Genomic DNA, 27216 nt, shown 5'->3' with positions numbered 1-27216 from the left:
CGAGGAGAAGGAGTCCCTGCGGAGGGAGAAGGAGAGACAGGCGCTGGGGCAGTTAGAAAAAGCAAAGGTATGTTTAGAATTTTTCATATTTAAAATTTCGCATTTTGTATTTCACATTTCGTTTTCCACATTTTAAATTACGTATTTTACACTTCACATTTCACATTTCGTATTTCACACTTCACATTTCGTATTTCACATCTCACGTTTAAAATTTCGTTTTACTAATTTCACAATTCACATTTGACATTTTTCATTTTGTATTCCACACTTCACATTTCGTATACATTTCGTATTTCACATTCCACATTTTGTATTCCGCATTTCACATTTCATATCTCACGTTTCACACATGTACTTCATATTCCACATTCGTATTCCACATTTCACATTCCATATTCCACGTTTTATAATTGACATTTCAAATTTCGCAATTCAAATTACACATTCTTCATTTCACATTTTACATATTACAAGTTGGACGTCACATTTTACACATATTCAAATAAATCCTTTTTGTGATTCATCAAGCATAATTGTAAGATATAGAATCAAGTATTCTATTTGAATTTTGCCGGTTTGGGATTTTATGAATATCTATTTTTGAAATATTTATAATAAATTACCAAAACTATTATTAAATTTATATTTTCCAAACAGTATTTTGTATTGTAATATATGTGTAAACATTGGAAACATCTGTAAATTATGTATAGGATTCATGTAAAACATTGTAATATTTCAGACGAAGCCTGTGGCATTTGCTGTCAGGACCAATGTGTCCTACGATGGAGGGTTGGATGACGATTCCCCGGTCCATGGCAGCGCCATCTCCTTCGATGTCAGAGACTTTCTGCACATCAAGGTAAAAAGATAATCCGCCGAATGTAGTACTATGGTAAAACAGTAAAAATCTCAGCATATGTCATCATTGTCATTATCATTGTCAATAATAAATTTTCGCAATTTTTAGCACGAGCATCGCGTGTGTTTGACATTTTCATATAGCGAAATGATATTGTTTCATTTTATGTTGAGGGAAATTCAGAAATGGAAATAAGTTGAGGAAAGGGGTGACGTTTTTTGAACCATAGAACGAATAGAGAATGTGTCCAAATTATGAATTTTATACTAATTTCTTCTTATTGTCGTTGTAAAATTCGTAGGTTTAACGAAACGAGCTACATATGTTGAAGTATAGGTGTCTTAACTTGAGATGACGCATCTAACATTTTAACATATACGAAAGAAAATGAAAGTCTGAGCCGACTACGTTTACATTAATTTTAAGCACTAGGGATACAGAGCGATTATAATTTATAGAAAAAAAAATACTGGATAAGAATAGCATACACAAGGTCAGGATCGGCCTAATCTCTTTTCTATGGACTTTTCGTTAAAATATTATAAATAAGAAACTTTTTTTTTTCAATACAAAAACGGTGTTTGAAGCAAAAAATTCAATTACATTAAATGTTATCTGGTTTTAATGAGAATTATGTTGCTATTTATCCTATATTCGTTAAGTCGCAACTTAATTATCTCTAAATCCAAGTAACATTTCACGTAATATTTTTTTTGAAACATCGTTTCTGCGTTGAAAAAATAAGTTTCTCTTCGAAATATTCGAATTATTGGAAGGGGTTAAAAAATATATAAAAATATTTTTTTATATATACTCTATATGTATACTTCTAAAAAAAAATAACAAAACAAAATATCCAATATACATTCTTTAAAAAATCGGGCGTGAATAGACATGTGACTTTTCCGGTAGATTGAATTCTGTGTTAGCGAATATCCCCTTAAATCTGATATTCTTTCCTAGTCAAAATAGTCCGTTCGTATTATAGTTGTATGTAAAACGATGTAAAAAAATAGGTTTGAGGTCGCGCTAAGTCTTGAAAAAAGTAGTGTTAAGCCGCTTGTGCACTACACGGAATTTTACCGTCCGGCAGTCCGGTTTTCAAAAATGAAAGCGACTACGACAGTTTAGCGTGATCGCGCAACTTGTTCACGCACCGATCAAGAGCTCCGATCCAAAGAAAGATGGACAAAAGCACAAGCCAATCCAAGCCAATCATCGTTTTAAAACGCTAACTGACGTGTCGAGCGGTAAAATTCCGTGTAATTCCGTGTAGTGGACAAACGCCCTTACTCGAAGATTTCCCTGGATAAGCACGTATTGTTTCGAATCCGCAAATCCCGCAGATTTCGCTACTCGGTGCCTCCAAATCCACTCGTGTATCGTAATAACATTCCGCGATATGTACTCGTAGTCCTATATTTTCTGGTCTTATCGCAGTGGTTTCTCTTATATAAAAATCCGCAATGCGGTCGGACAGAGATGCTAAATTTATTGGCCTTTAAAGAAACCAAATGTCAGAATCGCATTGTGTCGCAGTCGACAGTTTTATAACCAAGGGCAGAGTCGAATATGTACGGACTGTCCAGTAAAACAATATAATGATTTTTACAATAGCGTCTTTCATTTATTTATTAGCATACGTATGTAAGGCGTGCCAAGCTTTTTTTTCACTTTTGTGTATTTCTCATTTTCTTTTCTTGAATCGGGATTTTTCTAGAAAGGATAATTAACATATCGTAGTCATACAGGAGAAAGTGACCAAGTGCATTTTTTTTTTTACAAAAACGTGATCATTAACTATTTGATATTTTACTAGCTTAATATTGCCCTGAAAAAACCCAAAGAGATTTTAAACTTGGAAGTATAATATATTGACTTGTTAAAAATGACTAATTGCATTGATGTTTATTTTCTTGCCAAGCAAATGTGACTTAAATGGTCCTCCTGAACATTTTACGTTTTGCTAGTTGGTCACTTTCTCCTGTACGATTACGATATGTTTTACCTATTTTAACACATTTCTGTGTTAGAATAGGTAAAAGGAAGTGAGAGCCGGGCTAATCTGTTTTTTTTGTGCATATAAACTTTTCGCTAAAATTTATTATTAGATTAAAACCAATATTTTTAGCTTTTCCACTTTTTTATTTGACCAGCGACCGGGTTTCGTCGTTACCGACATCATCAGACCAGTCTGATGATGTCGGTAACGACGAAACCCGGTCGCTGGTCAAATAAAAAAGTGGAAAAGCTAAAAATATTGGTTTTAATCTAATAATAAATTAAAAATGAAATTCCATCACGAAGTGTCAGTGGATAATATAAATCTATTTTCGCTAAAATTTAATGTTGTAAAGGCAATTTTAAATACACGCTTAATTAGACTACGTACTTTAAAACTTACGATTAGTAGTCATTCCAAATATCCTTAGTTTATTTTACTGAATATCAATTTAATCCGTAAATATTATAAAGATAAATGTTACCCCGGACGGTCATCTGAAACATAATATTGATGTAAATAAAATAAATGCAGTCGATTTAGCTTAATTCGGCTGCCTCGGTGCCGGTTAATAGGGTAGTTAAATATTTTTTTATTAAAAAAAATACGATGCAAAAAAAAATCTTAGCACGCTACGAATTTTAAATCACAGTAGTTGACTTTGTTATGTAACTGGCGTTAAGTAGAAAGAAGACATGCAAGAATATGAGTTTTTCATGCTGCATCATAATATAAATAGACCCGGTCCAATTAACCTCTCGGGCAGTAAGATATTAATGACATTTTTAAAACATCGTTTGTTCAGTCGGTAAAACACGTAACTAGCAGATAAATGATTATATTTTGTTCTATCATCAATAGATGGCGTTAGTAGTCCAAATCCCGACATAATCTGGAAATATTCGAAAAATAATCATTGATCCTCAAACGTGGGGTCACACGCTATTAGACCTGGTATCTTGTGGCCCCACATGTGTACCTCTTTTGGTAAAACAACTTCGATTATTATACAACAAAGTTGTACAACCTGCTTTCATTATCCATAAAGTCATTCAATAACGAAGCTAAGTATAAAAGAGCTATTCATAAATAGATAATGGAGGTGGGAAGATTTGAAATTGATCGCATCAATCAGTCATGCCTTCTTTGATTGCATATCATAAACAATTTACTTTTCGTATAATTTTATAAATATCTACTATTTTTTTTTTAAATGACATGTTAAAGCTTTTTTATTTTTAAAAATACTTCAGTTTCATACTACTTCTGTGAACCTAAGCGGCTAATTATTAAAAATAGGTATCAAATTGTGATAGAGCGGGCTCTAACCCAGAACCTCTGACTCAAGAGTCAGCGACACTAACCACGGGACCGCAACCCTACACACGAGTTGACAGCTCGTTGTGGAAACCCAGCGAGGGCACATTACTGTAAATTGTAATTTGTAATTATATGTATGATGAACAATAAATAAGATTTTTCTTATTTATTACTAATTGATTCAGCATTCACTTTGTGGTAACATCTAACTAATTTTAATTTTAATTTTACTTGGTAAATACTGATATTTCTTAAAATCCATTGTGACACGTGTTTCAATGGATTCGGCATCACTTTCAAACATCTTATTTGAATATGGTGTATGAAAATGATGCGGAATTCATCAAAACATGTGTTACGGTAGATTTCAATAAATAGTGGTATTAAACAAGTAATAATAACGGTATGTAGTGGTACCAAGTAAAATGTAAATTAAAAAAGGAAAAATGAATATACAATATTCCATATAATATATGCAATGATTAGTGTACATATATCGTAGTGGTGCAGGAGATAGTGACCAACTAAGATAACGTAAAATGTACAGGAGGGCCATTTTAGTCACTTTTGCTTGGCAAGAAAATAAACATCAATGCAGTTAGTCATTGCTAACGAGTCAATATATTATACTTCCAAGTTTAAAATCCTTTGGGATTTGTTCAGGGCAATATTAAGCTAGTAGGATATCAAATAGTCAATGACCACGTTTTTGTAAAAAATGCACTTGGTCAATTTCTCCTGTATGTCTATGATATGCCATATAATATTATGGCATATATATACACTAATCGTTGCCGTTACACGTCTGTTGACCTGTCTGGCTTTAAGTATTCAGTGTATTTGAACATAGTGTGTCTTCCTGCCTCGCCAAACAAGAATGAATAAAATGTTTAATTTGTTATCATGATTTCCAGGAGAAGTACGACAACAACTGGTGGATCGGGCGTCTCGTCAAGGAGGGCAGCGACGTCGGCTTCATCCCGTCCCCGGTGAAGCTGGAGCAGCTGCGCGCGCAGCAGGCGGCCACGCGGCCCTCGCGGCTGTACGCGGCGCGCGCGGGCTCCAGCTCCGGCAACCTGGGCCCCGGCCAGCCGCTCACGGGCCCCGACGCCAGCCGAGGTAGCACCCCCCCCACGCCCGGTACGTCCGACAGCCCCCCACGCCCGCCACTGATACATTCTTATGGGAGGAGATTGCTTCGTTTCTGGAATCGCATTTGGTGCCTGTCTTCGTGTCACACTATTCTATTTTCTGCAATTTATCAAGGAACTAACCAACTATAGAGAATATTGGTACAACTGATATAAAGCCAAATATTTTATTATGTTAGTAGGTCAAAACTCTCCCAATTTATTTGCTTCTTATAATACATTGGTACATGTTTATTTTCTATGATATATTAAAAAATTATGTTGTTCAGAGCCTATTTAAAAGAATCTATAGCAAGCAGCACCAAATCCATCTGTTATATGGTATGTGCCGCTTATTTATCTACATCCTTGGTGTAGTGTTAAGTACTTTCGGCTACCATGCTGGAGGTTACGGTTTTAATTCCCAAGGTGATTAAAATAAATATCAGTGATTATTCACTTTAATATAGATTCTAGAATCACCCTGTACTGATAATTGAAGCACAGGATTGATAACCTTGTATTCTGTAATTAGCAATCAAGAAAACACTGTATCTATACAATTCAGTGCCTTATGCATCATTTGATTCTGAAAAGGGTTAGAAGAATTGATTGAAAACTAAGCCTTAAATGTGGCAGAATATGTTGACAGCTGTCAAAACGTGTCAAAGCGAATGCCTATACCAGTTGGAAGTTGGTAGTATGTATTCTTCTCTATAGATGGCAGTCTACCAGCATCATTCTCTACTTCCATACGATACCGGATAAGTTTTGCATATTAACATATCAAAGTATTCGATAAGGTATTATTAAGAAATAATACTGCATTTGACTGTTTTACGTTGCTGCTCGTTTTTGATTACTACAAATTTCACTTCAGCTATGTCCATTCATCATCAGCTCATTAGTCACGTTTATCAACACACAAGTCATTACTAACCAGCCGATGAAAGCTGGACAGAGCCAAAGTGCAATTTGAATACAGTATTATGTTTTAACAATGCCTTATACCAATATGAACAAAGAACTATGATTATTATGGAAGATATTAGAAGCCTACATAGCTAAATCTCTAACCAAATCATATATCATCGACATATGTAGACCACTAAATATTCAATTGAAATTAACCAATCCAAAATGTACATTTTAAGGCTATTAATAGTCAAATCCCAAGTATTGGAAAAATCAAATTGCTCTTTTAAATGTCCTGATTATGGATATTTTACTCTAAGTTTCACGTTCAGGATATTTGAAGTATGAAAAATATCAATTCTATTTTATATACTTAGAGTAATTAATTTTGTTTTATTATATTATTCTTTTGCCTCTATCCGCACCTAGTGGTGTATCGCTTTCAGGGATTTTTTTCTTTTTCAATTAAAATTAATATTTCGGACTTTTTTGTGGTATAAAATTGATCTTACTTAATCCAATATAATTTTTTTTAAATTATATTAGATAAGATGAAATTGAGAAACCAATGCATCAACTGTGGACCTTCTGAGTCAATATATGATGAGTAAAAAAATACATTATTTCAAGGTTAAAAAAAATACATTCAGTTTTTAGTTTTTTAATTATATATATATATTAATTACTGCATAAACTGAATATGTGACAACACGATAAAGGCAACGTTTCCACCAATTGTGATTCCAAACATATTTTTTTGCATCAGACTTTCGATTACTTAAGAACACTTATATGAAACTTAAGAAAAAACATTTGTTTTTAAAGAGTTTTAATGAAGCTGGTCTTGTGAACAGCTAAAACAATAATGATTGAAAATTATTAAGAGCCTTTCATAATTTTAATACATAACATGTTGTTATATAATTGCAAAGTGTATATGTTGTTTCTCAAGTGATCGTAAGATAATTTTACATTTCGTTATCCCGCATCTTTGTGTTTTCATTGTGGAATGAGTGTGAATTCTTCTACCATACGTGTTATAAGTTGAAATGTCGAATGTCCATTTGTCCATTTGTCCAGAATACTTTAAATGGCTCTTGTGAATCCTGTTGTCATTGCATATGGTGGAAACTATTTGTGCAGAATTAACTTTATAATTAACGTGACAGATGATATATTTATAAATTTGATATATCAGTTATTGTTTTGATTGAATACTCATCTAAGATTCTAAACACCAGTGTTTTTTTGAATCCAACAGAAAAAAAATGTTTCTCAAATACTAACCACTTCTTAACAGGTATGGTAAAAAATTCAATTGAATTTTATTTGTTGGTAATGTATGTTTTGGTGTGTTGATATTTTTATTTTGATCTTCTTTCCTTATTCTATTTCTTTATTTTATTTTATATGTAAATATTAAATCCAAAGCTTTAACAAAGAAATCAAAGTTAATAAAATAACATTTTATTATGATTCTAACGTTAAATTCTTTTCTCATAAATATAAACACTTCACAAATTTAGGAACTAAATTGAGTTCACAATGAGTAAAAAGATCGTTTATTTTTTCAATATGAAGTGAACAAATGGAAATTTGTGACAGTACAAATATTTTTACGCGGGAAAATGGTGTCTATAAAATGAACAATTATGACCAAAAAAACTAATATACATTCAAATAACTTTTGGTTCTAGCAGCACCTGGTTCTGTTACTTATTAATACATACTCTTTTATTGTAATTTCTCGGCTGCGCCACAAATTCGCAAACATTTTTTGACAGATTTCACTTCTCCACCTAATGGCGAATGAATTTATCTTTTATTAAATAAGCACTTAAAAGTAGGTACTTATTATTGATTAAGTACTTACCATAATATAGCACAACAACTTGACTATATATTTAGTATGAGATGAAACTAACAGAAATAGTATGTACTTACTTTTTTTTTGTAAAATTAATTTCTTCGGAGGACAGTGAAGAGAATATTTTAAATTCTCGTAGGAAAATGGAGTGAATTCATTTTGAATTTTTTTTTTGTTTCTAACATGGTTATATCAATAAAGCTCTGGCCGCACTAAATTTTTTTTAAATCCTTATTTGTATTTTTATTGTGTACCTGCTTATTGCTGCTTGTGTATACATATTTGGTTTTGTGTTATTTTTGTGTTAACCACTTTTTGTGTACTAGTGCCCTATTTTATTTATGTCATTTGTCCGTTATAGATGTTATAAAGATGTATGTGATAGAGTCCCTGTTTTTGGTTTAAAGGTTGAAATTCAGTTCTTTAACAACAGTAGAAATTCTACACAACTGAGTTTCATAATGTTACCCATCTAGATTATTATTTCGACATCCATAACATCATTCATTTCCATCTTCAGTCATTCATTTTCACAAAACATCGTCAAAACATCATCCTTTGTTCCCTTCCTTTGAATCCGTGAGCCTTGACCCTCCTTCCCACCCAGTACCGACTTAATTATTATGGTGTAGAATAATTATGTATTACTGTTATTTAATATTTAATGTTATATGATGTTTTTATTTAAGGTCCCAGCAAATGGTAATATAATTAAAGCATGTGTATATAAGTATAGATTAATACCCATATTTTATGAACCAATTTAGTACCTTCCTGTATATTGTACAATGCCAAATCTCTGAATTAAATCGTATAATGTTACAGTAAAAGCTCATTAATTTGAAGAACTATGCTTCAAACTTCGTCATATATTTCGAAATACCGGTCCCTCTAACAATTTCTTATGTAAAACAGTCGGCAATTCAAATAATTTAAAATTTAAAAAAAGATCTGTAAAAATTAAAAAAGTTCAATTTTTTCTCAAAATTCTGAACTTTTTTTTTAAATAAACATATCCATTTTGATTATTTTCTTAAAATAATAATTTCGAAAACAACATGCACCAGTTTGTTTGTGTTAAATTTGGGATGCTTTCCCCCAATTTAGCTTATTTCATTTAATTTTTAATTCAAAATATTTTTGAAATTTTGAAGTCATTAATATACAATGAGCTTTTTCTGTAACTCTTTTACATAATCTAAGTGCCAACATAGAGTTATTAAATTATTCCAGCAAAACTAAACTCACGTAACACTTCCGGTCACAGTGGTGTCTGATGTAGTTGCAAATGGCTAAAGTGTGCTTTGTGACCATATCAGCAACACAGTAACCAGAAATGTTATATGGGAAGGCTTAAACAAAATTCTTTATATTCAGATGTTTGGTATTGTACTAATAATTTTATACGTAATGTGATAAGGTATAAAAAAATAAGACCATTACATGATTCTCTATATGGGCTGTATACTTAATGTCCCTGAAGCGCAGGAGTGATCACCTTACCTATATGTAAGTAACAATCAAGATAACACTGCCTCAATATGATGCAGCGCCCTATGCACCATTGGGTGCGGATAAGGGTTATAAAAAAAGAGACTTACTAACTTATTTTTAATGTTTTGGGCGAATCCAATTTTTTATCCACAAATGGTGAATTATAATAAAGAATTTTGAGTAGTTTATTTATCAATCATGAGTAGAATAGTAAGTATTGCACACTTTATAACTTGTTCATCTATGTTAAGACATCAATAACACTTTTTTTAAATTTATTATATTCATAACAGTCATACAGAAAATTATAATTGGTCTTATTTTATTGTTGTATTGTATCCAAAATGTGTTTATAAATAAGCTTTGGAATATTCCTTGAATCATGCCAAAAAATTAATTCCATCCTTGGTTCATCAACGTCACTTATATTTAAAACAAAATTTTATAGAAATAATGATTTGCATAATTAAAATTAATCGTTGTCACATTATATGAATGTAGATTCTTGGATACTTGGGTCAAAATGAGTAACAATATTGTTTTACTGTAATATTTATTAAATATTTTCATGGACTGGTACCTGAAGTGCGAGACTGATTACCTTGCCTTTGTGTAATAAATAATCAGCGAAAAAATGTGTCAACGCGATGCAGTAACCTATGCTCCATTGAGTAAGGATAAAGGCTAGAATAAGAAAAGGTGCTATGTATGGCATAATGTCATAGTTAAATCTTACGTCGTGCTACCTTTGAATTACAATTAATATATTTTAATTAAGAACAGCATGATTCAAGGGTATCCTTTGTGTACCCTTGTAAAATGTGAAGTTGCATTTTTGCTTGATTGTCAAAGTGTTTATCTTTGAAATCTGTCGTAAACTTGTTGTATTATATTGGTTTATGTTGCCAAATTTACTGTCAGTATAATTACACCCACAACTGTTTATAATGATAATGTAATAAATAATGGATAAAGCATTATAAGTGAAACTGCGTATGTGGTCTGTGATTTAATGTAATGTCAAAATATCACAAGTTAAGAGATGCAGCGATACATGACTTAATGCGTGGTTTTACTTATTTTGATGGATTTATTTGTGTTGTGCTGAAAATTACTTTTTTAAGTATCTAAGACACTGATATTTGGTGTAGTTTACATTCCATTCAGAATAGGGTCTTTTCATTGAGTTTTTTTTAATATGCAAAAAATGGTATACTTTACTTATTTGTACTTACGATTCTTTAAATATGCCTAAAATATTATATTTTCACCTATCCAGGAGTATGGCCTTACATGTACGGCAATACCAAACTTTTCTAAAAGGAGTATGCCCTTACATGTACGGCTATACCAAACTTTCCTCAAAGGAGTATGGCCGTACAGATACGGCCCACTTGTAATTAAAACCCATTGACATTTATATCTAAAATGGTACTTGTACTGCCATCTGTGGTTGTATTGAAATAAAATTGTCTTGAATAAAAAAAATCATTTTTTGGAGTAAATAAAAACAAATATGTTGCTTATAGCATGGACTATGATGTAAAATTAAAAGATGTAAAAAAAAGCGATAAAAATCACGACCCAAATAGAGTTTTTTCCGCAGCAACTTACTCCTGGACAGGTTGAATTACCTAAAAATGCACAATTTTGCCCGCCTCAAAAACCACGATATTGAGGTGTTGTATTTTCTCACCAGTCCTTAACTTCGGGTCCCAGAACAGGGTGATATAAAATAAATATTAGACTGAAAAAAATCACTAATATTTATTTTTACTCTCCTGGGAATCAACACAGTAAATAAACAATACAACCACTACAGTACGGAGACAGACACAATACTCTATACAATTGTACGTACCAATACATAAGCAATCAATTTTGTAGGCGGATTTAATTATCTTTTAGTTAAGGATGAGGAGAGGGGCAATGATTGTGTCGTGAATCATTAATCGACAAGCCGTTTCATATATCTTTGTTTTAAAAATATAATATTTTAAATTAAACATGACCTTTGTACATGTATGTATAATACCATGTTTGTAAAAATTCTCTTAAATATTCAATACATTTAAAACGGTATAATATATTAATTTTTTGAAAAGACCCTATTATTCGAATTTTTATAATTGAAAATAAGATTGGATACATGAATGCCAATGGCCCTTAAAAACATGAGTCAAATCTTTTTAAAAAAATATGATATGCTATAAATGGAAAGCTGAATGCGCTAGAATCCTAAACAAAAAGTAAATATTCTCGACCATATTATAATTTTCATACTGATTTTTTATAATTTTCTGTCTCAGGTGAAGACTCCGACTCGGTGGCAGGAGCGAGAATAGGGAAGTCCACTCTAACTACTCCACCGACCAAAGAAAAGAGAAAACCGTTCTTCAAAAAACAAGAAAATGCTACTCCTTACGATGTGGTGCCGTCGATGAGGCCCGTAGTATTAGTAGGACCATCTCTCAAGGGCTATGAAGTTACAGATATGATGCAGAAAGCCCTTTTTGATTTCCTCAAACATAGATTCGAAGGAAGGTAAGTAATACACCAAATTTATATATTTCTATAATGTGGTATAGTTGATCAGCCCTGCACTTCAGGTAGGTACCAGTTCAGGGAGGCATTAAATAAATATTAGAATTGAAATAATATGATACTTGAAAGTGGTCAGGTCAGGAGTCGGAGTAACCGATAATTAGGTATGAGTAGATGCAAGAATGTGGAAGAGGCCAAGATTGTTTCTATGTATAAGGAACGTGGGTATGCAGCTAACACAGTGGTGACAACAACATCCCACAACCATGTGAATACCCACATAGTCTCACAAGCGGCTTTCTAGGTTAGTCTCTCCTTACAAGCGGTCACTCACTTAGAGCTCCTAGTAACTTAAATATAGAATAAACCAAAGCCAACGAACTAGCAATCTTTAACTGTTCATCATTCACATCCTGACTACACACCAATTCCAAAGACAGATTGGTGTGGAATTCACCATTCTCACTCTGAATCCTCCCAATGTGATAAATTATGGATGGGGAAAGAGATTACAGAATAGATGCAGAGTTTATATGAAAAGGGGACTATTAAATTATAATACTTAAGTTTCCATAATTGATCAAGTTGTTCATTTTTCAGAATTATTATAACCAGAGTAATGGCAGATATTTCATTAGCAAAGCGATCACTATTAAATAATCCATCAAAAAGAGCAATTATGGAAAGATCCAATTCTCGGTCAACGTGTTTGGCAGAAGTACAGGTATATATTTATTTCAAGAACTCAAATGCATCGCTAAATTGCTCCAAGTCAACTTTACTAATTATGTGTTTGTTATTTTCAGGCTGAAATAGAACGAATATTTGAATTAGCAAGAACTTTACAACTTGTGGTTTTAGATTGTGATACAATTAACCATCCATCGCAACTAGCGAAAACCTCTTTAGCGCCAACAATTGTGTACCTCAAAATTTCTAGTCCAAAAGTAAATATTGCCAATTATATTTAAACAATATATCCATTATTATATTAAGACTCGCTTAACTCTGAGGAATATTCTGATAAGTATAATAAACAAAACAGTGTATAAATAAATAAATGCTTGTACTAACTCATACTTCAATGATATCAAATCATATCATAAGATATCACCATATGCAAGCATCAAAGTAACGATTACTACTTATTTCCAATACTACTGCATAATACTGAAAAAACTTTAACCGGAGCAGCGTTAAGCGGAGTTTTACTATGTTATAAATGTAATTTTTATATGCAGATGAAGAAACATAAATTAATAAATATTTTTCTATTACAGGTTTTACAAAGATTAATTAAATCTAGAGGTAAAGGCCAAACCAAAAATTTATCAGTACAAATGGTAGCATCTGAAAAATTATCTCAATGTCCACCGGAAATGTTTGATGTAATTTTGGATGAAAATCAATTAGAAGATGCGTGTGAACACATTGCAGAATACCTTGAGGTTTGTGTGTTTAGATAAAGTATTTCATATTTTATGTTTGAGTTTGTTTAAATTTATTATTTAAGAGTTATTTTTACATATGATAATATATATGTAGTAGCAGAATGTTCATCTCTATAGTTCTGTTTAATGGGTAGGCTTGCTAGACGTCCCGGTTTGAACGAGACAGTCCTGGTTTTCAGAAAAAATCCCGGTGGTAGCCGGTTTATTCCGGTAAAAATTGAATTTGATTATAGATGACAAAAAATCTTAAAGTAATAGGGGGTTGAATTAATTCTCGCCGTTTTTTGTAGTATTTTGAATTGAAAATATTTTTTTTATTTAAAGTAATAATTTATTCAAAGTATTGCCCTTCTTTCTCGACTACTTTGGCCCATCTTTCAGGAAGAAGTCGTATTCCCCTATAAACGAAAACCTTGTCTTTTGAGGCAATCCAATTTTCAACCCATAACTCGACTTCTCGATAACTTTTGAAAATTTCTCCCGATAATCCATGCTGCATGGACCGAAACAGATGATAATCGAATGGTGCGACGTCAGAGGAGTAGGGCGGGTGTGACAGAACCTCCCAGCCGAAGGAGTTTATCTGTTCTTTTACCACTTTGGCAACATGCGGGCGCGCGTTATCGTGCAGAATGAGAATCGACTCGTCCCTGGCTGCGTATTCTGGACGTTTTTCTTCAATTGCTGTTTTCAGTTTGATCATTTGCTGCTTGTAAACCTCTGCTGTGACTGTTTGGCCTGCTTTGAGAAGCTCGAAAAAAATTACTCCCTGCTGATTCCACCAAATGCAAAGCATCGTTTTTGAGCCGTGAATGTTGCGTTTTGCAATGCTGGATTCAGCAGGGAGTGGCTGACCTGGCTGGCAGATGACGAAGAAGATCCACTTCTCATCGCTGGTGATGACGCGATGCAAAAAACCTTTTCTGTGATGCCGTTGCAAGAGTGAATCACACATGCAAAGTCGACTTTCCATATCTCTCTCCTTCAGAGCATACGGGACCCAGTTTCCCTGCCGGTGAACAAAGCCCATAGCCTTAATTTTGAGGCGGCTTGAGGCTGTTGAAGGTGTCACGTGGGTGTTCGAGGTAGCAGGGGACAGGAAAACAAAAAAAACGAAAGGAATATATTTAAATCACAGAGAAATATAATTTTTTTATAAACGGCGAGAACTAATTCAACCCCCTAATAATTAACAGTGAAAGATTATTGAGGATAATTACTTTTTCATTTATTTCACCGTACTGTATGCTGGGGGCGTTTGGTGTCCCAGTCAAACGTTTTAGAAATCTGGCAATCCTACTAATGGATAACTATCAATCTTTTGGTTACCTGATTGGGATAGTATTCGTTACTTTTTATAGGTTATGTCATGGGTCAGGTCTGTATTTCTTTCAAGAGCTAAAAATATATGAAATACAACCAAATATGTGCAGTGATTACTGTCATGTAGCTTTGAATTATTGATTACAAATACTAAATTAATTAACGATTTCTCTTGAGGTAATGACTAAATTAATTTTTTAGAATTAATCGCCCATTGCTTACTCATTGACAAACCACAAATTGTTATCCAAAATGTAATTCCTGCTAAAATTTTATCCTTATTTATAAATCTCGTTCCAGGCATACTGGCGAGCGACACATCCCCCCGCGGGCTCTACCAGTAGTGTGGGTGGTATTCCAAGACCCATTCCAGCAAACCCTTCACCGCAGCCTTCACCGACAACCCCTCCAACTCCAAATACTCCAGCAAACATACATGACAGAAATAACCAAACTCCAGGTATGAATTTAAAAAAGCAACATCATAATATATTCCATATATGGCATTAAAAAAACATGGATTAGAAATTACTATAAAATATAATGTGGACACAAACTCCCCTTAAATTAGCTTAAATTTAGAGAAGAATATTAAATCATGAAACTAATATTTACATTCGTTAATTATGTGACATTTTTAAAGGAAAAATAATTCTCATATAATAATTATTTTAATCTGTGTTAATAGTTTGTTTATAGTTTGCCTATAATTTATCTGAAAATATATCAATTACATTTCAATACCTCCACAAAGACATTTATCATAAATTGAAAAACCATACCAAGGTTTTATATGATGGGTTATTCCACTTTTAATATTCAATGTTATAAGTACCTATTATTAAATTCAATTAGTGTATGTTTAATGAATATTATATTTGTTTGTTTGTACCCCTGTGAACACAAACATTAAATCCATGCACTGATATTTCCTGGAATCTTAGATTGTTTATTCATATCCTTTAGATTTTCCCATTTTAATTGGTGTTTGGGCAATATTTTCACTGATATTAAGCACATTTTGATTTTTTTAAACCCTGACTTTATTGTGATTGAAATTATTTTTGTGAGAACACTTTGTGATATTTTATTAATAAGCCACAAAAGTTAAATTCTTAATTATTTCTTTGAAACTAAACCTAATTTTGAATCTAAACAACAATGCCTATTTTTCTTGACAAATGCTAAATATGCTTTTCCAAGGAGTATCAAGATTTTTGTTGATATATTGGTCTAGATGAAGATGTCGATTAAGATGTGAATACGGAAGACTGGATATATGACTTGTTGTTGGGTGGTATTCAGAAAAGAATCTCACATGCATACATGAATGTCTCTACTAATTTACTTGAAACATACAAATTTCATTGTGAATTTTTGTCAGCTAGTGAAGTTTTTTCCTGTAATTTTATTTCCTATTTTGAAAATAGGAAATAATATTTTCAGGCATTTCTCAGTAAGTGAAACAATTGGAAAAAAAAATCTCACATGCATTAGCGCAGGATGTCTCATAAATTATGAAATTCAACCGTAAATGTCGCCAATGAACTTTATTGAAAAAATATAAATGATGGTTCAAACTGAAGCATATATATATATAAATTTTCTGAAATTTTGAGTTATGTAGTTTTCAACTATAGGTAAAATGGTCACAGTATATAAAGCGATCACAGGTCTTAAGCTTCGTAAATACACATCCATATTTCCATCTCAATACTTCTTTATCTATCTTGAAATATCAATAAAAAATTTATTATAATCAATCAGTAAGTTTACCAAATACTGCATTTGTAAATGAAAATTTGGACACAAAAAATTTATTAAATTAAATGAACTTGTCTAGATAATGATTATATGTATTAAAGATTGTTAATACTATTTTTTCATAGTGATCAAAATCATAATAAACTCATTACTGTGGGCTTCAAAAATAATGTGTCAGGTTTATAGGAAAGTTGAATTTTAGAACAAATATTTGTTTGATGCTCACAGGACATCGTGATCCTTATGGATACGTCCATGAAAGAGAGAGAGGTAATCAAAGAGACTTGTACCTTCCCTCCTTTAGTTAGCATTCTATCTTTTTCAATTATTTTGCTTAATACACTAGACTCTCTTTTTACACGGTAGATAATACGCGCAATATCGCTTAAAACATGTTTTAAAAATGAATACCAAAAAAACAAAATGGTGAGTAGGTTTCCCCGTATAAAAATGAATTGCATTTTAACTTAAAATTTGATAATCGGGCAAAAGACAAATCCATTTACTTATATATGGTACGACATCACTCTCATTACTTGCCCAGATCCAGAGGCTGTATAATATTTCTATTCACAGTTTCACTTAGTGGATTTAAACAAAAAGTCAGTTTTCATGATTTCTTTGTGACTGTTAATAAGAAACCATATAAGCGGTAAAATCACATGAAAATTGTGGAACTCGTTCTACGCCGAAATAAATAAGTAAATTTATAGATTTGTTGAATAGTTTTTTATATGTTTAATTTTCGTCACGGTGGCAGCTAAAGTAGTCACAAAGCACATTTTCTCTGCTTTGCGACCATATCGTTTGTCACCGCGACTAGAAACGTTGTCTGGGTAAGTGCGTACAACAGATGTAACATCGTGCTATTTGGACAATGTGTAAATTGAGAGTCCAGCGTATCTAGTTTCAGAAAATACTTGAAAATTATTTCATCAAGTTTTTTTCAAATGATGTAATAACTGTAGTAAGCAATTTTTAAAATTAAGGTTTCTACTGCTAAATTGCTATATTTTATACTTATTTTTTACCTGACATACTGTCGATTTAAAATGTTTATTTTATTTTGAGAATTATTGTAGATATTACTTATTATTGTTGTGTACACACCTTGGATGTCGATATTGTATGCATGGATGTTTCATAATATTGCATTATTACTTAATGTATTTGAATATGTGTTGTATTTGATTGATGTACTGTATTTGATCATCTTTGCGTTACTATTTATTTCCATTTCACTTTCAGTCCAAGCAAAAGGCCACGCACGTTGAAAAGATGTTCCCAACACAGCACTTATTTGTTTATTTATTTTCAAGAAAGTTTGCTACATATATCAGGTTTCCTTTTACGTTGTAATTGATTTTACTAACCGATTACTTGTTTGACATTTAACTTAGGTTCTGAGATCTGTTTGGGCCGCTATTTTTTGCACTAACGTACACAAATACATACACACACACGGTGCTATGATTTAAAATATTTTCAAAAATATCTTTATAAACTTGTAAATTTCTTCATAACTGTGCGATGCAGCATTTTGCTAACTTGGAGGATTAAAAAAAAAGTGACTGATCTTTATATTTCGATAATGGCTATTGCTCGCATAGTCGGCTGATATCCATCATTTAGTTTGATGGCTGTCAGTGTTCTACATATATTTATAAAATAAAGGTCTAATCATGCGTAAAGTAACATAAATCATGAATCGACAAAAGAAATGCAAATATAATGGAGGCAATTTAGAAAATATTACACAAGTACAGACATAAATTATCATCGAAAATCTTGTTTTATATTTTTGAAAAAAGGCAGTTACGTTTGTTTCGTTCTAGAGTGCTGGTAATTTAGTCAAAGATACAAAGATTTTTAATGATGAGGGTAGAATATAGAGTGTGGGGATTGGCCTAATCTGATTTTTCTGGGTGGACTATATGTTATATACATGTAGTTTTAAATTCATTTGTCAATAAGAACACTATGTATTTTGGACAGTTTTTAATATATAGTACCTACCTTTAAAAATATTTAAATAGTTCGAATAATAACACGGATCAATACATTTTAATAAATGTCATCTCCATAGTTATAAAAGAAAAACACTTGTTTTTTACCACTTGAGTTATATTTATTTTATTTTAATGATTAGTTTCGGAAGGTACAGATGCTTCCAAACTAGTCATTAAAATAAAATAAATATAACTCAAAAAGGGAAAAAACAAGTGTTTTTCTTTTACTATTTCATCATGTCTTACCACAAAGTGAATGCCAAAACAATACATAAAATATCTCCATTGTTAGTACATATATGTAACATGTCAAGTACTCTGCATGTCATTTTTTAATAACCTCTTATACTAAAATCAATCTTTATCAATGAATTATAACTAAATTTAGTAAATTGCAGACTCCATTTCGTTGTTTATTATACAGTTCCAAAATCTCCAACACCAAACCCTGCCGCTGAAGCCGTCCTACCATGTCCGGGGAAGGTTCGAACTACCGGAGAAATATTCCTGCAATTCTCACTCAACCTTGTCACATAACTTACTTCTTTACAGACTTAAGATAAATAAATTTTCAAAAACTATTCACTATTTGTAATAATTATTTTTTATATCTTCTTGTGAGGAGTACATCATAAATCATACATTAATATTCGTATGAAATTGTGAAAAATAGTAAAATAAATGAGTTAAAGTGGGAAGATTGATAATAACAAAACAGTTACCAATCTTTAACTGCCATCAAATCTTTTGTGTCAATATTCTGATATTTTTACTATTGAAAAATATTTTATAATTTATATTACTTTCACACTTTTAACATGATACTTCTTCTTTCTTCTGCTGATATTGTAAGTAGCATTGCTTTATTTGTTAGCACTCTGTTATCTAAGCTTATTGATTGCATGTTAGTTGTTTGTTAAAATTAATACTAGGCTCTGTAAATATTTTCAGTTTATAGTTATTCATGTCTGTTGTCTAATGGTCAGTATAGATGTAAGTATACAAATTGTTAACTATAGGAATAATTGATTTTAAACTAATACATATATGTATGTTTATATGGATTTTTCCATTTGCAATATTTTTATATTTTTTCTTACAAAAGCGATAGTAATTTATCAACTAAAAAATATAACGAGTCAAATTCCTTATTCATGTTTAGCAAATTAATCACAAAAAGTTTATCATATCTCATATCGCTCACTCCTTTCAAGAACGTCATAAATCAAAAATCGTCAATTTTCAGCTGTGCACGTTTTCAGAATGCCCAGAAAATTTACTATATCTCAGCAAAAGCGGCATATTTTTAACTTAATATTTAACCGCTACAGGGCAGAAAGTGTTGTTTTTTCATTTTGAAGAAAATGTATTGTTTAATAAACTAAATATTTTTCAAATGGAGAAAAAAACTTCAGATTTTACCTAAAAAGATCTGTTGCACAGTAAAAAGTTCAGTTTGATATATATTTTTAATACATTGTATTATATTTTTAAACTTTAAAAACGTTCACCTGAAAAATCAAGTATTTTGATTTATGACGTTCTTGAAAGGAGTGAGCGATATGTCAAAAATCAGAAATGACATAAAAAAAATTCATAATATTATTTTAATACTCATTGGAATTACATGTAAATGTATGAATCCTTTTTTCCTCTGCTCACACCAAATGATTTTCAATGAGTGACAATATGATTATCAATTACACAAAGGGATGGTGATAAGTCATTCGCTCCAATTTCTAGCACATAGGATAACATGAATCAAATGATGAATCTCAGAGAGGGTTTGGAAATGGAGGTGGATTTATAAGTATTAAAAGGAAAAGTATTAAAGGTTGACACTTTGAGATTGCGATAATTATAAATAGGCGATAATTATAAGAAGCCCGTGCTTCTAATTTTATTTTGTGTTTACATATTACGAATTTTTTATATTTTTGCTACTATTATATTATATTATTTATTTGTTCCTGATTTTGGAGTTTTGAGTTTTTAATTTATTTTTTAAGAAATGGGTTTGAATATTTGAATTTTTCAATTTTTGGATTTTGAGCTTTCAGTTTTGGAGTATTTAGTTTTTTTTTTCCTTTTAAAAATAAGTGTGTTATATTTTCATTGTTTTCCAGTTTAATTTTAGAATAATATCACTACAAAATTTTAGACTTAGAGTATTAAATGCATGAATATTGAAGTTAAGAGGAATATCAAGTGTACAGTTTTCTTTATATCTTTTTTTAGAACATGTGACCATAATTAGCAACTAATTTTCCAAATATATTGTGTCAAACATTTTTGTTTATATACTGTCCAATTGCGAGAATAGCATCACAATTCAAATTTGAAATAAAACAACAGCTGTTCATTAACCCTTTCAATTGCAAGGGTCAATGTTGCCTAGTTAAGTACTGATACCTACACCTTCTGGTATTTTTGGAGTATCAATATTTTTTTAGGTGAGTATATGTGGTTTGTAAGTCTAAAAAATACAGATAATTTCTTCAGTAGCTCATTTATAATATATTCCACATAAAATTATCTCTCCTGGTATGGTTTAAGTTCAAAATACTTTCTTGAAGGGTTAATCCATCTTTTTATTTTAAATTAGAATAGTGTTAAGTCTTCTAAAAAAATCAATAATTTTAAGATAATGTGGTTCTCTTAAGTGAGCGATATTTACTATTGGTATTATATACCCAATTTGTTATATATTTTTTTAATAATACACAGGTCCATCTTATCACCCACACCACTCCGGATATCACAGAGGAAGATCAGGACGGATGGATCGCGAGAGAGATCGCATGGAGAGAGAGAGAATGCGCTCGTACGAGGATGAGTACAGCTCGGAGCGCGACATGATGTACCACCCGTCGCACCCCGCGCACCCCTCGCACCATCACCACCCGCCGCCCATCCACCACTACCGCCAGTCGCACCACTCCACGTCCCGGGAGGAGTACGACCGCGACTACGACGACCGGCGCGACCATGCCAACCACGCGAGCATGGCGCACCACCACCGCCCCAGCGGGCCGGGGGGTAGCAGCGCTCGCGACGGGCGCTCGGAGGAGCGCTACGGCCGCGGGGGCAGCGGGGACGAGTACGGCTCCTCCAGAAGAGCCCTGAACGCCATCTAGTATGAGGAGGAACCACAAGTGTGGTACGATCGTTTCTAAGTGATCAAATATGTGCAAACATGACTCGATAATCAAATTGTTTTTTGTATGCGGTCCTCGCGGACAAATTCCTCACGGACAGCGACTACAATCGATGCGAGAAAAATATTTTAATACTAGAAGCCTTGTTAAATAAATTTCACAAGTGACATTACCTTTGGATTTTTTAAAATAATAATTATTACATAGCGTTTCCAATTATTTAACATCTATAAGGTTTATATTAAGGTTCAAATAATAAACAATATTTAATTGCGTTACTTTTTTTGTTTTGTGCATTTTTCGCTTTATGCGTTGTTTTGTACCTAAAATAAAATCATTAATTTTCCTATGAAATTTATTAAAACAATCTTAATATAGCTAATAAATGATTTACATATGATTGAAACATTCATATTTTTTTTTTTTTTTTAAATAAACTAATTCACTCTCTAAGTAAAATACTCTAACAGCAAATATGTTACTTTACAGAAATTCAGATATTTTTCCCTTTCCATAGTTATTCCATCATAAAGATTGTAAAAGTGAAGGACTGATCACCTTGCCTTCATATAATTAACAACCAAGTAAGCATTGCATCGACCTGATTCAGTATCTTATGCAACATTGAATCAGAAAAAGAAGAAAAATGTATGCAAATACAAATATAAATATTTCCATGTTAAAAATTCTGTAAAATAACATATTTGCAGTTACAGCACTTTCCAGGGTATGTCAAAATTTGTCTAAACATTATATTTAATTCATAATTAATTATATTTTTTAGCATCAATTGCTAAATATGAAAAACCAATAAAAGTATAAAAATATTGGTATTTATTATTATAGAGTAGATAAATTCAGTTATAAAACAATGCAATCTAGTACTATATAATGTAATATGAACATCTTTAGGTTAGCTAAAACCCTATAATCTCCACTTTAATTTGCCTCCAACCCCACACAACGACATATTCATACAATATTTCACAAATCTACCAAAATATTATCAGATTCAATGTGTAATATAAAATTTATTTATAATCTACCCTCAATCATTGTGTTATATTCAAATCTGTATATTTTTTTCATAGAATTAATATTGTTATTACGTACTGTGCATTCCTATAAAATTTAAATATATTTCTCTAATGATATAATATATTTTGTAAATTGAAGATCATTTACTTATACTAAAAAACTTGGATAATTTTTAAATGAAAATTACAATATTTATACAAGAACTTATACGTATTGACTTTAAATTAAATTTAGCATATTTCGAAAGTTTGTTACGATATGGTCATTGGGATATTTGCTTGTAATTTATTCAAATCTGAAGACTTTTCTTTTGAGCAATGATAAATGTTTGTATAGAATGTTCCAAACACATAAAGATTTATTAAAAAATCATAATTCATCACAGGATACTATGAAAAGTAAACCATTTGTATTGGTATATTGTCAGAATAAGATTCACAAATCGGATTTGGAAAATGGTCACGCTAAACCATTACAGATTAAAATTGTGACACTAAACCTTATTAAGGTTGTCAGTTGCCATTTTCATGTTTTTTAAGAACCAATTATTTTCAGGAGGGGAGGGAATTCATTTGTCACTATTTTTTTATTTAAAATATATTAATATTAAAAAATCAGAACATAACTGACACTTTTCTTGTTGTTACAAAGGAGATTTAAAAGATTATGCAATCTAATGTTTAAAATTTAAAATAATATCAACAGTTTATGACATCATTAGTTGTTTCGGCTGCAATATCAAAATCGTAGAGCTTACACACCCTGTTGAAGCATTTCGTATTTGAAATGAGTTGCTGACACCTTTAGAAACTTTGATCATCATCAACTTGTTTTAATGGAATTATTACTAATCTTACATGAGCACATTAATGCAATACGTTCCAAACTTTCTAAAACTACTTTATTTCTATAAGTGTATTCTGCAATTGAAGATGATAAATGAAAAAGTTGAAATTTCAGATTTAAATTAATATAAAAAACTTGTTAAATCCAATATTCCTCCCTTGTGAAATCAGCCCATTACATATTATTACTGATAAACTCCCTTGGTGCTATAACCATTATCATTACCTACTGTGTACTGTATTGAAGTTTATTCGCTTTAATTCTGCATCTACGTAGAGGTATTCATAGTGCATTTCGATAACACGACTAATTATCTTCCGTGGACATTTACGTCATTTGATTAGTAGTTTCCAATTCGTAAGGAAAAACTATATCATATGATATCATACACAATAGCACACGGTTTTTAAAAAAATCGTTACAAACCTCAATATAAAAAAATATATTTGATGAATATTGTACATTTTAAAATCATTAACCGAATTATCCACTTTATGTTGGTTTTTTCTTCACCAAAATAGTATGTACTAAAAATATCAGGTTTTTGAAATTTCTTATTTAAAGAGTATACATAATTTACAAAAAATTCCAATAAGAAGAATCAAATGGCTACTGGCAAGCTCAGTTCATTTGTTTGTAATATAAACAGTGCTCGGGTTGGCACGCTACAATAAATGCGCTGTCCGCCAACACTGCGTGTTCAAAATCTTTAAGTGGTAAATAATAATGTTTACCACTTAACTACCACGTAACCCAAAGTTTCTTCGCCATTGCAGTTATTCTCATTTTCTCCTGCTATTCTTCTTCCATTTCCTATAACTTTTAACAGTAAAGTCCTTCTCATGAGGCTTAAGTCATTTGTATGCTATCAAACAAATTTTACTCCTAAATTCAAGAATCAGGAACGCAGGACTGATCGTCCTGCCTTTGCATAGTCATAATCAATTACCACTGTGTCGATTTGATATGGTACCCTATGCACCACTTAGGTCCGGATAGGGGGCAAGAGATGAAAAATAAATTATGGAATGCATGAATTAAAATAAAAGTCCATCCATTATGCTATAAATAAAATTTAGTCTTATTTTTAAGCTTTGGGAACTAATTATAAAAATCTGATTTTATTTAAGATGCAGTATTGTTTTCAACCACACTGCTATCCCTGCGTTTTTAATTTTTTAATAACTGAATATAGATAAATCTTTTTTCGGTTGTTATAATCATTGTTGTTTACATCAATTGGCAAAATAATTATAAAAAATGGAAGAAATGTCTATTAAAAAAAAAACTTTATTCCGCTAGCAGCCGGATACAGGGAAACCTCTCTTTCGTCCACTTTAAACTTATTATAATCAAGTAATGTCATGTTGAAAGTTTTATCAATTTTATTTGTTCATACAGTGTTCGGAGAAGTGTATGAAGTGGCCAGAACTTTGTGATAATTAATATAAATAATTCAAAGATTGATTACGTGATATGGAAAAAAGGTCGGATTGCATAAATACTTTTTCTAGAAAATAATGCTAGTCAAATGATTCAGCTTTATCTTGTCCCAAAAGTTTTTAAATAATAAGACCTCGAACTTTAATTGAATAAAGCGTTGAATCATGGAAAATCAAATACAGCATAAACTTATGTAAATCTCAAATAGTGTAACCATAAAAGACCACAAAGACCATTTTTAAAATATATATAAAATACGCACCAGTCTTATTTATATATTTTCATGTTAATAATTATCTGAGACATTTAAACACATTTATATATTATAAGTTCATCAAAACTGTATTAGCGCAATTAAAGCCTATATTTATCCATGAAAAAAATGAAGTTGATGTTTGTAATGAAGAAAATTTAAATCAATATTTGTAAAAAAAAACATTGTTTTTTTCTGAAATTAGATAGTACTATTTTGTTCTTACTAAAATTGTATACGTTTTTTCATGCATAGTTTTAGTTGCTCTATCTACTTTTGGCCGTAGAAAACGGTCCCCATTTCATTCTATCTCAACAAATTAAATCAAAGCATATTTTAAGGAATAGTTATGGATTCAGAATCGTCCAGTGACAAAAAGCTAATATAAATATGGGTTCTATGTTCATGCTATTCGCCATTTCCTCTCCTATAGTTCCTATTATTCCTCCTCCATATCCTTTCCCATGTATTATCCTTCGTCTTGGGCTCCTTCACTTATGTCATTTGCATTCTTCCATATCCATAAATCTGGAGTGCAGGACTGAACATCCTACCTTTATATACTTACAATCAACTTAACACCGCGATATTTGATGCAGGGTACCCTATGTACCACTTGGGTAGAGATAGGAGCCAGAAGAAGTTTGTAAATATGCATATATATTGGGTTGATGCAAAAGTAATGACCGTTTTTTATGATCCCAGGTAAAAAATTTTTTTTTCATAAATTATGAATAGTATCTTCTTTTTTTATGATTCTATTGTATAAAGGATGATTTCCCTCTACTTTCTATTCAGTTTTGGCCTGGCCAGAGTACAGTAATAACCCCTTGTATTTTTTCAAAATGTCGTTCGATAAAGTGCATTTACGTCATTGTTTACTTTATGAATTCCGTAAAGACAATACCGCGAGTGTGGCAACCAAAAACATTTGTGAAGTGTACGGAGCAGATGTCATCAAAGTTCGACAGGTACGAAGATGGTTTGCAAAACTCCGATCTGGAGATTTTTCACTCATTGATAAACCACGTACCGGGCGGCCATTGAAGTCTGATGAAGACGAATTAAAAGTCATAATTGACACCAATCCACGTCTAACCATCAGAGAGATTGTGTCAATGATGGGAGTCAACCAAACAATCGCATTAAGACATTTGAAGCGTATGGAAATGGTTTCGCGGTACGACGTTTGGATACCTCATCAATTGTCGGCTGCCAATTTATTGGATCGTGTTTCAACGCGCGTTGCTTTGAGTGCGAGACAAAAACATGAACCTTTTTTGCATCGTTAGGTGACGGGAGATGAGAAATGGGTCGTGTACAACAACGTGACAAGAAAAAGACATTGGACTATACCTGGACAAGCCCCATTAACAACTTCGAAGGCCGAAATCCATAAAAAAAAGTTATACTTTGTGTTTGGTGGAATAATAAGGGTATTGTGTAATTTGAACTCTTGGAACACGATAAGACAAGTACAACAGAACGATATTGTCAGCATTTATCCAAATTGAACATGGTCCTTCAAAAGGATAGACCAGAATTGGTAAACAGAAAAGGGGCAGTGTTTCATCACGACAACGCGCGACCACATGTGGCTATGATGACCCAACACAAGCTAAATGAGTTAAATTGGGATGTTATCAAGCATCCACTGTATTTTCCAGATCTTGCTCTTTCTGAATTTTATTTATTCCGATCAATGCAAAAAAATTTAAATGATGAAAAAAATTATTCAATAGAGCGGGTAAAAACATCCTTTACTTCATTTTTCGCATCAAAATCCACGAAATT

At 31.7% G+C, this 27216-nt stretch overlaps 1 protein-coding gene across 4 annotated transcripts in view; it reads left to right on the top strand.

The window, feature by feature from the left end:
* Ca-beta (Calcium channel protein beta subunit) overlaps positions 1–22248 on the top strand; it is a 215605-nt gene extending 193357 nt beyond the window's left edge. The window contains exons 4-13 of one of the 4 annotated variants that reach the window (XR_015838064.1): positions 1–67; positions 746–865; positions 5102–5327; positions 11903–12137; positions 12738–12861; positions 12944–13084; positions 13418–13585; positions 15212–15371; positions 17924–18015; positions 21412–22248. The exon at positions 1–67 is cut by the window's left edge and continues 50 nt beyond it. Coding sequence is in view for 3 of the 4 variants with exons in the window: in XM_088265701.1 (XP_088121827.1) it covers positions 1–67; positions 746–865; positions 5102–5327; positions 11903–12137; positions 12738–12861; positions 12944–13084; positions 13418–13585; positions 15212–15371; positions 16904–16945; positions 21412–21821 (1693 nt within the window). In the remaining variant the exon portion in view is untranslated. Of the gene's footprint in view, positions 68–745; positions 866–5101; positions 5328–11902; positions 12138–12737; positions 12862–12943; positions 13085–13417; positions 13586–15211; positions 15372–16903; positions 16946–17923; positions 18016–21411 lie in introns of all 4 variants that reach the window. The other 3 variants (XM_088265702.1, XM_088265701.1, XM_088265703.1) reach the window with 3 other exon arrangements.
* Positions 22249–27216: the final 4968 nt, after the last annotated feature.

Source organism: Brachycentrus maculatus, unplaced genomic scaffold (assembly GCF_059751285.1).
Source record: "Brachycentrus maculatus isolate JH-2025_06_01 unplaced genomic scaffold, ASM5975128v1 h1tg000257l, whole genome shotgun sequence".
Lineage (NCBI taxonomy): Eukaryota > Metazoa > Arthropoda > Insecta > Trichoptera > Brachycentridae > Brachycentrus > Brachycentrus maculatus.
This window is presented reverse-complemented; position numbering and strand designations above follow the sequence as displayed.